Source organism: Pelodiscus sinensis, chromosome 3 (genome assembly GCF_049634645.1).
Source record: "Pelodiscus sinensis isolate JC-2024 chromosome 3, ASM4963464v1, whole genome shotgun sequence".
In the NCBI taxonomy this organism is placed as follows: Eukaryota; Metazoa; Chordata; order Testudines; family Trionychidae; genus Pelodiscus; species Pelodiscus sinensis.
This window is the reverse complement of record NC_134713.1, coordinates 14,316,978-14,329,002: the sequence shown is the minus strand read 5'-3', so window position 1 is coordinate 14,329,002 and position 12,025 is coordinate 14,316,978. Positions and strand designations below refer to the sequence as shown.

Sequence of the window (12,025 nt, the reverse complement as noted above, 5' to 3'; positions counted from 1 at the left end):
CCTGAAGTGGCTGCTGATCGCAGTGAGTGGCACAAGACTCAGGGGAGAGAAGGGGGGGAGAGAACAGGGCAGAGCCAGGAAAGGGGCTCAGCAGGGCAGGCTACATGGTGGGATGGCCGCTGCACTGCATTCTCAGTATGGCCGAGGGACTGGAAGAAGAACTGCTGGTCCAGCCCCTGGTGGAGCAGGTGACAACATGTGATCTTCAAGGCCTGGCCTGACACAGGTAACACCAAACTGCAGCTTATTTTCTGTAACAGCTTTGAACTTTTTAATATTTAAGCAACAAATGTTTTAGACCTTTTACAGCATGAACCTTCAGCGCAGGCCTACAATGCAGAGCAGATGAGGATCGGGGGGGCTGTATAGATCAGGGCTCATACTAAAATGTGTGTCCTGTACACCCGATGAGAAGCTATGACTGCAGCAGCCATGCACCCTGTGGTGCCTCTGGTTCAAGGCCCAGGAGCTGAGTCTGCACAAGGTCATCCTGCCCCTGCCGAAACTCGAGCCAGTGGTCGGATTCTGGGAGCGCTTCCTGCAGCCAGGTGGCTTCTCATAGACTCATAGACTTTAAGGTCAGAAGGGACCATTATGATCATCTAGTCTGACCCCCTGCACAGTGCAGGCCACAAAATCTCACCCACCCCTCCTAGAATAATCCTCTCACCTATATCTCAAATATTGAAGCCTTCAAATACTTTGAAGACCCCAAGATGCAGAGAATCCTCCAGCTGTGATCTGTACCCCACGCTACAGAGGAAGGCGAAAAACCTCCAGGGCCTCTGCCAATCTACCCTGGAGGAAAATTCCTTCCCGACCCCAAATATGGCGATCAGCTAAACTCTGAGCATGTGGACAAGACTCATCAGCCAGACACCCAGAAAGTTCTCTATAGTAACTCCTATCATCCCTCCATTAACCTATTTCCCACTGATAATGAATGGTCAATTAGCTACCAAGATCATGTTATCTCATCAAACCATCCCCTTCATAAACCCATCTAGTTTAATCTTGAAACCAGATAGATCTTTTGCCCCCACTACTTCCCTTGGAAGGCCGTTCCAGAACCTCACTCCTCGAATGGTTAGAAACCTTCGTCTAATCTCAAGTCTAAACTTCCTACTAGCCAGCTTATATCCATTTGTTCTTGTGTCCACATTGGTATTAAACTTAAATAATTCCTCTCCCTCCCTGGTATTTATCCCTCTAATATATTTTAAAAGTGCAATCATGTCCCCCCTCAGCCTTCTTTTGGTTAAAGTAAACAAGCCAAGCTCCTTGAGTCTCCTTTCATAAGACAGGTTTTCCATTCTTCGGATCATCCTAGTGGCCCTTCTTTGTACCTGTTCCAGTTTGAATTCATCCTTCTTATACATGGGAGACCAGAACTGCACACAATATTCCAAATGGGGTCTCACCAATACCTTGTATAATGGCACTAACACCTCCTTATCCCTACTGGAAATACCTCGCCTAATACATCCCAAAATCGTATTAGCCTTTTTCATGGCCATGTCACAATGGCGGCTCATAGTCATTCTATAATCAACCAGGACTCCGAGGTCCTTCTCCTCCTCCATTACTTCCAACTGATGTGTCCCCAGCTTATAACTAAAATTCTTGTTATTAATCCCTAAATGCATAACCTTACACTTCTCACTATTAAATTTCATCCTATTGCTATGACTCCAATGTACAAGATCATCCAGATCTTCCTGTATGATATCCCGATCCTTTTCTGAATTGGCAATAGCTCCCAACTTTGTGTCATCCACAAATTTTATTAGAACACTTCCACTTTTGGTGCCAAGATCAGCAATAAAAAGATTAAATAAAATTGGCCCCAAAACTGATCCCTGAGGAACTCCGCTAGTAACCTTTCTCCAACCTGACAGTTCACATTTCAATATGACCCGCTGTAGTCTCCCCTTTAACCAGTTGCTTATCCACCTCTCAACTTTCATATTAATCCCTATCTTTTCCAATTTAACCAATAATTCCCCATGTGGTACTGTATCAAATGCCTTACTAAAATCGAGGTAGATTAGATCCACTGCATTTCCTTTATCTAAAAAATCTGTTACTTTCTCAAAAAAGGAGATCAGGTTGGTTTGGCACGATCTACCTTTTGTAAAACGATGTTGTAATTTGTCCCAATTGCCATTAGCCTCAATGTCTCTAACTACTTTCTCCTTCAAAATTTTTTCCAGGATCTTACATACTACAGATGTCAAACTAACAGGCCTATAGTTACCCGGGTCACTTTTTTCCCTTTCTTAAAAATCGGAACTATATTAGCAATTCTCCAGTCAAATGGTACAACCCCTGAGTTTAGAGATTTATTAAAAAATTTTGCTAATGGACTTGCAAGTTCATGTGCCAGTTCCTTTAGTATTCTTGGATGAAGATTATCTGGGCCCCCCGATTTACTCCCATTAAGCTGTTCAAGTTTGGCTTTTACCTCGGATATGGTAATATCTACCTCCTTATCTTTAGTCCCTACCTCCTTATCTTTAGTCCCATTTGTTAACTTACCATTATCCCTAAGCTCTTCATTAGCCTCATTAAAGACTGAAGCAAAGTATTTGTTCAAATATTGGGCCATTCCTAGATTATCCTTAACCTCCACTCCATCCTTAGTAATTAGCGGTCCTCCTACTTCTTTTTTTGTTTTTTTCCTATTTATATGGCTATAAAACCTTTTACTATCGGTTTTAATTCCCTTTGCAAGGTCCAACTCTACCTGACTTTTAGCCTCTCTCACTTTATCCCTACATGCTCTAACCTCAATAAGGTAGCTTTCTTTACTGATCCCTCCCATTTTCCACTCCTTATATGCTTTCTGCTTTTTCTTAATCACCTCTCTGAGATGCTTGCTCATCCAGCTTGGTCTAACACACCTGCCTATAAATTTTTTCCCTTTTCTAGGGATACAGGCTTCTGACAGCTTCTGCAACTTTAACTTAAAATAATTCCAGGCCTCCTCCACTTTAAGATCCATAATTTCTTCAGTCCAATCAACTTCCCTAACAAATTTCCTTAATTTACTAAAGTTAGCTCTTTTGAAATCAAAAACCCTAGTCTCAGATTTATTTTTGTTTATCCTTCCATTTAAATTTAAACTGAATTAGCTCATGATCACTCAAGCCAAGGTTGTCTCCTACAACCATTTCATCTACTAGGTCCTCGCTACTCACCAAAACCAAATCTAAAATAGCATCCCCCCTTGTTGGTTCAGCAACTACTTGATGAAGGAATTCATCAGCTATCACATCTAGGAAAATCTGAGCCCTATTATTATTACTAGCACTTGTTCTCCAGTCTATATCTGGAAAGTTGAAATCTCCCATGATTACGCAGTTTCCATGAATATTTACTTCATTAAAAACATTAAAGAGGTCTCTATCCATGTCCAAATTGGATCCTGGTGGTCTATAACACACCCCAAGCACTATCCCAGGGGAGGATCTGATAGTTTTCTTCCCCAATGTGATTTTTGCCCAGACAGACTCTGTCTTCTCCATTCCATCACTTTTTATTTCTTTACAATCTACCTCATCTTTGATATACAACGCGACTCCACTGGCGGCAGACAGTCAGGTTTCCCCACAAGTTTCCCCCCAGGGGTTCCTATCCCGGGGCAGATAAGGCTGGTGGACCCCTCTGGGCGTATGAGCCCTGTCTCCCCTTGGGAGGGGGTCCGCTAACTCTTTGCCAAGGGATGTTGTGAAGGCCAAGACAGCAATAGAGTTCAAAAAAAGAACTAAATTAGACCTTGCAGGTCCAGAACATGCAGGACCTGACTGGTCTCGGATAAGGGGATTTGCCAGAGCAGAGAAGGTCCCTCCCCACATGGCCCGTGCTGCCACCAGGCTAGGCTCCAGCCTGCCCCTGCTGCCGCCCCAGCCCCTCAGTGCTCTCTTGATGCCACTGGCCCCAATGCTGCTGAGGCTGGAGCACCACGGCCACAGCTGCACAACTGGTGCAGTGTTCCACAGCTGCTTGGCTCTGTGGCTAGGGCCCGAGCTCCGCGGCCAGGGCTGGTCCTGAGCTCCCTGGCTGCCGCTGGGGTCCGAGCTCTTTGCCATGGCTGTCTGCTGATTTAAATATTGTAAATAATAAATACAATGAAAAGTAAACTGAACTTTTAAAATAGTAAATTTGTAATAAAATATTAGCAAAATAGGAAAATACATTTTACTGAGTTTTACAGTCTATGGTTTTTAAATGAACCTTGTTCCTTTAACACTTCTTGATGGCAGAGAACAGGTAACACTCCCTACCACAACAATGTAAGCCTCTTATCAATCAAAATGAGCAAACTTACCAAATGGTAGCCAGCTGAGTCTGAGAAAGATTTGACTGCAGAAGGGCATTCCGTGCTTGAAATCCTTAATAAAATAGGAAATTAAACTATTAAGAATCTTCATATATAAATCTATTTTGAACAAAAGACGGATATTATATGACATGTTGTAAATTGGGACAACCCACATTTATTCTTACTTTTACTTCATCAGTTTGTGTTGATGATTTATTAATGCTGGTAGCTTGTATACTGCATTACTTCTGTTAACTTTTAAACCCACAAACCACAGTCATAATGATTACAAATGGTGTAAAGAAATATTGTGTGTCCTGAGCCAATATTTCTCATTCAGTAAATCCCACCACAGATGAACTAGCACAAATGTAACATTTTCTTTCTTTCTTTTTTTCCTTCTTTTTCCTTCTACCCCTGCCATGCCCTATTTATTTAGAAATTGGATCTTTAATAACTCCATTCATCTGAAGAAGTGGGTTGTGCCCACAAAAGCTCATGATACCATCTACATGTTTTGTTAGTCTCTAAGGTGCTGCAAGACAATGTGTTGTTTTTTAAGTTGTAATATTTTATGGTGAACTTCACAGCTATATATAGAATGTAGCTAATTGCAAACATTTACCGCTGTTAATGTGGGGAGGCTATTTTCCTTCCTCTACTAATGAACTATATAGATTGCTGAGCAGAAACCCTCAATCTACAGGAAAAAAACACTTAGAACTTTTCACTTTTAGATCCAAGTCCCTTACAAAGAGTGGAGAGGAAGGCTGTGTCTACACTTGCATTTACTTGACAAAAGTTGTTGTTCACAGGTGCTTAAAATCCCCCACCCTGTGAGAAGTTATTTTAAATATATTTGGATGCCTGCAGAACCACTGCTATTACCATGATAGCTGAAATGAATGAATGAATTGAGCATCATACAATAATTCACTGCATGTTTTCACTACTCTCTCTTTTCTCCCTGCCTTTAGTCCTCCTTTCCCATAAGTGTAACACTTAGCTCAAATTTTCAAACCCACAGTGTGTTATGTCATAAACATATACAAAACGAACAAGGAGTCCTGTGGCACCTTAAAGACTAACAGATGTATTTGCTCATAAGTGTTTGTGGGTAAAAACCACTTTGTCAGATTCATCTTATGCCAAATAAATCTGTTAGTCTTTAAGATGCCACAGAACTACTCATTCTTTTTATTTAGAAACTGGACCTTTAATAACTCCATTCATCTGAAGAAGTGGGTTGTCCCCATGAAAGCTCTGATACCATCTACATGTTTTGTTAGTCTCTAAGAAATCCTGTATCTGCAAAAAGAATGGGGAGAACAGGGCTACCTCTCCGGGCACACTGTTTTAAATTACAGTGGGGGGGAAAAGTGAGAAAACAAGCTAGTCTGTAGAACCCAAGCACTGTGAAAGATTTGTAAAACCTCAAACTTTGTAAGGTCTGAGCCCCCTTGCTTTTGTCCAGGAAGGATGGCATGCTAAATGATATATAAATATAAATACTGGGATTATTCCTTAACCATCCCACAACACTGACTGACCTGTAGGTAATCAAAAGAGTGGCTCTAATAATAAGTAGCATATTTTTGTTATTCAGTTAATTCTGTCTTTTGGTCTTTCAAAATCCTAAAGTGAATGTTACCCACAGCTGCAAATTTAGGTCATAAACCTGTGTTCCAAGTAGGCAGACCCTTACGCCCAAACTGAGTCTTGCCAAAGCCAATGTAAGTTTCTTGAGCTGTTTGATTCTTTTTTAGGACCCTTCTCCCTCTTCTATATTGCTCAGTAATGTGATGTAATGAAGGTGTTACGGAAATAAGAACTGCTTGTTTTTCCATAATCCAGTGTGAAGACTAAGGCCTTGTTTATAGTACACAGTTTTGTCGGCAAAAGGCAGCTTTTGCTGACAAAACAGTGCAAGTGGATGCACTACAGAGCTACTTTTGGCAACAAAATAAAACCACCCTGATGAGAGGCTAAAACTTTTTGTAGCAAAGCTGAAGTGACAAAGCATCAGTGTAAATGTTGCCATTCATTATGTTGACATAACTGACCTCTCCCAGTATCCCACAATGCTCAGTGTGACCACTGCTCACTCACTGTTTTGAATGCTACCCTGTAGGCATATGACCCTCCCCTTTCAAAGCTCTGGGAAACACTGACATTCCTCAGCACAGACAGATCACACAACTGTTGTAGATGCTACTTGTGATAGCTGAAGAGGCGGTGGGAGAACTCCAAGGAACCACAGACACATTACTGTGTAATCAGCAAGCAGGCAGGACAGGCTGTGGGTGCTGCTGTGTGGGCAGGAAGACTGCTGAGCTGTGCAAAGCCTGGGGCTGATGGGGGATGGAGTGCTCCCATCCCCCAGGATTGTTGCTCAGGCTACTATTGGACTTTAAAGAGACACACTTACCTAATGCATGTTATTTCACATTTATATTCACCCCCTCACAATCACTCGCACACTTTCTTAACACTCAAGACAGGTTCTGTCTCCCCCCCCAACACACACTCCCTGTCGCACACTGTTCCCTACCCCTCTCACACTTCAGTTTAGGGATGTAAGTTACTAGTCAAATAGTTGACTACCTGATAAGCCTAAACTTATCAGGTAGTCGAGTCAACTACTCGCATTTCGCCCCTCTCCTCTCCCCCCTTGCTGGATCTGTATGAGAGGCAGCAGGGGAGGGAACAGGAGCTGGTGCTGGGAGAAGCCAGCTTAAAAGCTGATTCCCCCCAGCACTGTCTCCACAATGCTATCTTCCCCCCCGGCCCTTCACCGTGCTGCTGCCTAGAGGCAGCAACTGGGGAGGGGAGAAGGCTGCCACAAAGCAATCTCTGCCTGTGACCGGCCCAGGCTCACCACGGGCAAAAGAGGCTCGCCGTAGGCAAAAGAGGCTGCTCCACATCCCGCGCAGGGTCCGGGATCTATCCTTGCTGAGGCTCTGTCTGCAGGGGGTCCAGAAGCTACCTCTGCTGTAGCTCTGCATTTTAAATGCAGTAAGAGTCAGGTGGCTCTTATTACATTTAAAATGCAGCACCACAGTGGGAGTAGCTCCCGGTCCCAGTGCAAGCTGGGACTGAGCAGTTTCGGCTCACTCTGGGTCTAGGGCCGCTGTGGCTCTCCAGTTTAAATGTAGTAGGAGCCGGGCTGCCTGTGCGTCCGGTTCCTATTACATTTAAACTGCAGTAACTAATCATGTAGTCGATACAAGTTGTACTGACTACACAGTTAGTCAACTACCTACCTTTTAACATCCTTACTTCAGTTGAGAAGTGGCTGGCATCATGTGACACTGTACCTGCCACATTAAAAACATGGGGTGAAGGGGGAGGAGATTGTTCAGTGGTTTGAGCACTGGCCTGCTAAATCCAAGGTTGTGAGTTCAATCCTTGAGGGGGCCATTTAGGGATCTAGGGCAAATCCATCAGCGATAGTACTTGATCCTGCTGTGAGGGCAGGGGACTGGACTTGATGACCTCTCAAGGTCCCTTCCAGTTCTCTGAGACAGGTATATCTCCATATATTATTAAACTCTTTCCAATCAACCCTGCAGTCAGTTGCACTGTGGTAACTACCACAGTGCACTGCTCTCTGTGTCCACACAAGACCTGTTAGTGTGGATACACTCTGCCAACACAAGGAGCACAGCACACATGTAAAATAGTGGTTTAATTAAAGCACTTCAAGTGAAGTTTGTAGTAGCATTGACCCACACACCCTTTCTTTTTAAAATGCCAAAATGGACCAGTGAAACATAGCCCTGTAGATATGTTGGTCCAGGATATGAAAGAGAGAAGATGGATGAGATAATTTCTTGTATTTGACGATGACCTGTAGAGTTCAAAAGCTTGTGTCTTTCAGTAAAAGCTGATTGAATAGAAGAGGTATCGCACTCAACTTGTGTCTCACCTAAATGTTTACAGACTGAGCTCTCTCTACAAAACGCAATTGAGCAAGATAATTAGTACATTACTAGAAACAGTTTCAGCCTTTTTTCTTCTTTGTTAGGGGTATTCTTCCTTACAACAAAGACTGTAGCATAGCTTTCATTCTTGATTAACAGAGGCACAAATGCAAGGTGAAGCAAAAACTGAATCAGACTGAAAATTGCTATATAGAAGAGCTTTTGGTTAAACGACAGGTTACATCTTTTCTGTACCATTAAGATGTTTAAAAGCTATCTAAACCACAGTATATAATCTGTAGCATGTTCTCAAACTTTTAGGGAGGACTGCTAAAGTCAAAAAGAAAACTATTTATTCATTCTCTCCAACAGATATACTTACCCAACCACTCACCAACTGCAAAAACAACAAAAAACAAAAAACCACAGCCTTTCGGGTCAAAGGGATGTTGCTCTTGGGTAATTGTATGAAATTGCCTTCAAGAACAAGATTAGGTTTGCAACACTATATCTGATGGTCTTGGTGTCATCTTAAATGTTGTTAAAAATGTTTTAGTTGACGCGGCAAGTTTTGAAAAATATCTCCAAATGACTGAGCGGAGCAAAGATAAGGCCAACTGGTTATGAGAACCTGAAGCACAAACTCTGAAACCAGCAAAGTTCAAATGTAATGCAGGCCTATGAGACATTCCCAAACTTCCATTTACAGATTAGTAAAGTGAAACTGTCTTGACTTATACACTATAAGAACTCTTAGAATTTAACACACACATAAAAGCTAAACAGGAAGTTATTCATCTAGTGACACTTTTATAAGGAAGTTTTGTGTTTCAGTGAGATTCAGGCCAAAAGTTTACATTAGGAAAACATACGGTTACTTACAACGAAATTCAGGATCAATTGAAGTCAATTGTAAGATTCAGATTAACTTCATAGGATTTTACCCATTAAGCTTTTATGGTTTAATAATTAGAAAACACGGGTATATTTTTCAACTCCAAATACTATACTAACCTGATAGATATCCACTCATGCCTTTATCAAGACTGTTAAATTTCTGCCTGTATTTTAATCTGGAAGCCTGAGGAACTGCCCAGTCTGAGGATCCAATCTTAGGTGAACTCCCAGTTAGTGAAGTGGTGGAGGAAGAATTTGAACTGCAATATAGATGTTAAAAAGACAAAAATACAAAATTCTAAATTCTATTATTTAATAATCAGGCTTTAGATGGTATTCTCCCTGGAACAGGGCTGTCTCCCATTAGTTTGTTCAGCACTTAACACAGAAAAGCTCCAATCCTGTCTCTGCCCTCTATAGCAGAAATATTATATAATTTAAAAACCCTGGTTTTCATTTCTACTATGCAATGAAAACAGAGTAATCATACTTATTACATGCAGCTCTGAATTTTTATTTAGAGCAATGTTTATTTGAAATGAAAAGTTTAGCATACTGAAAACATTACATTCAAGTAATATATCTACAAATAACATATTAAGAAACTGTATGGAGCAGTATTTAAAAAAATATGAGGACATAAAATCCAATAGTTATGGCAAACAGGGTGAACATACCCTTAGTCCCGTAAAAGCTCCCAGCAGTAGTTTGAGAACTAAGGACAATGACTAAGAAGCAAATTTAAGTGAGGACATAAATTAAATCCAAAAATAAAACCATGAATGTATGATAAAATTCAAACAATGAACTGACTCATCCCCAAAAGGAAACATCTGCATTTCCAAAGTTACTGCAATCAGTACCCTAAACCAAATGGCCTCAGCTGAACTACACTTTTCCCCCCTAAAGTTTTGCAGTGCTGCTACCATAGGATCCGAGTCATTGAAGAGAACAATTGTGAGAGTGTTGATTTACTCTCAACCTTTCAACCACTATATTGCATAAACCTCCTCTGAATAGAGTTAGACATATCATGAGATGTGTGGAGCCCATTCTTCACAAGTATTCCAGTGGAGCTATCTGCTATCTGTAAGAGTGAGGAACTCTAGGGGGGTAAAGATAATAAAGACTCAGCCCTAGAGACCAAACTTTTATTTTAAAAGCTTTTGACACAAACAAATAAGGAACCCAATAACAAAGACTTATGATCTCCATCACTTGCAAAATGTCCTAAAAGATAAATGTTTGCAATAGATAATCTTCTAGACATAACTTCCTCATAAAAGAGCATGTTGCAATATTGACATAATTTTCTTAACACCTAATTCCTGGACTGTCTGTTTTGCTTTTGTTTTTTTAACACTGCTCCATTTCATTCTTTTTGACAGTGCTTCTTCAAATTGGGGAGGAGGGATAGCTCAGTGGTTTGAGCATTAGCCTGCTAAACCCAGTGCTGTGAGTTCAATCCTTGTAGAGACCATTTGGGGCAAAAATTCATCAGGGTGGTACTTGGTCCTGCTGTGTAGGCAGGGGACTGGATTCAATGATCTTTCAAGGTCCCTTCCAGTTCTAGGAGATAGGCAATCTCCATTAAAAAAAAAAAAAAAAATTGAAAAATCCCATCCCACTCTGAGTACTTTTAATACATTTACTGCTCATGTTATTCAACTGTTTGTACCCAAACTCAAATTAATCTCTCACTGCAGTTATCTCTTATATCTGAATCAGTTCAAAAATATCATATCTATACATATCTATGCAGTTCACATATCTCCTGATTTTTCTATTTATAAATATGAATTGTTATATTGTAATTTTTATAAAAAGGCATTTGTTATTAAAGTCTAATATATGACATTTTAAGTCTTAAGTTTCATACCTACTAGATCCTAAATCGATCAGAGACTGTGCCTTTTGCATATTAGTACCACCGAACCCTCCTGCCATGGGACTGAAAGAACCAGTATGAGGCAATGCTGAAACAAAAAAGAAAAATAAATAGCTAGAAGTTGTTAATCATTTGATAGAAAAGGCCTTAGATTTGCTGGAGGGAAGCACAACTAAATGATGTCAAATTTTTATACTAATAATGAGTTACAATCTGCTTTACACAATTTGAATGTTAAGTACAATGTAGATTTTCTCGGTACAAAAAGATAAGAACTGTTTATCCAATCTAAAAATAATCTAAACTCAGAATTAGATTTCTGTGCCCAAAACTGAGTATATTACTGAACTGTACTTACTTGAAGAGAAGGACATAGGTAAAGGCTGAAGGAGACTGGATGTTCCATTTGGCAACGATGATGTACTGACAGAAGGAATCAGGGGAGCAGAGATAACCAAGGGAGGAATCGAAGTCACTGAGGTCAATGATGACATGGGAGCTAAAGGTGCTATTGTAGGTACAGATGGTGGGATGGACAGATTTGGCATACTACCCATTCCTGAAGGAAAAATTAAATAACGATTAGTAAGCATTTAATTCTGCATCATCATCCAGAGGCATCAACTAAGAACGGGTTCCTGGTGCGAGGTAAATGCTATACAAACAAAACGTAGGAGACAGTCTTGTGTGCAGATTTGCCTATTCTCTAAAATGTACATTTACATTCAATGGTAAGATCTTTTTTCTCCACACTTTGAACAGCTCTAATTCAAGCTTTCTAAGCACAGAGTATGCTGCATGTAGAAAGAAGCACAAATTAAGAAAAAAGCAACATATGCTCAAAATATACTTAGCTAATGTTTCCAATATTCACCCTATAATGACTTCCCTATAAGCCTCTTACTTCTAACCCATCAGGGAAATAAAATAATGGACTTTAAAGTTGTGACAATTTATGAATAGAAAAGCTGTCACTGTTGCAGGACTGAATTC

General features: G+C 40.6%; 1 protein-coding gene across 7 annotated transcripts in view; it reads right to left on the bottom strand.

Moving 5' to 3' along the window:
* ITSN2 (intersectin 2) overlaps nt 1-12,025 on the bottom strand; it is a 140,348-nt gene that overhangs the window by 84,337 nt on the left and 43,986 nt on the right. For all 7 annotated transcript variants that reach the window (XM_075923397.1, XM_075923400.1, XM_075923401.1 and 4 more), the window contains 4 exons: nt 11,391-11,591; nt 11,024-11,120; nt 9,262-9,404; nt 4,331-4,394 (listed from right to left, as the gene is read on the bottom strand). In XM_075923397.1, coding sequence (XP_075779512.1) covers nt 4,331-4,394; nt 9,262-9,404; nt 11,024-11,120; nt 11,391-11,591 — 505 coding nt within the window. The remainder of the gene's footprint in view (nt 1-4,330; nt 4,395-9,261; nt 9,405-11,023; nt 11,121-11,390; nt 11,592-12,025) is intronic.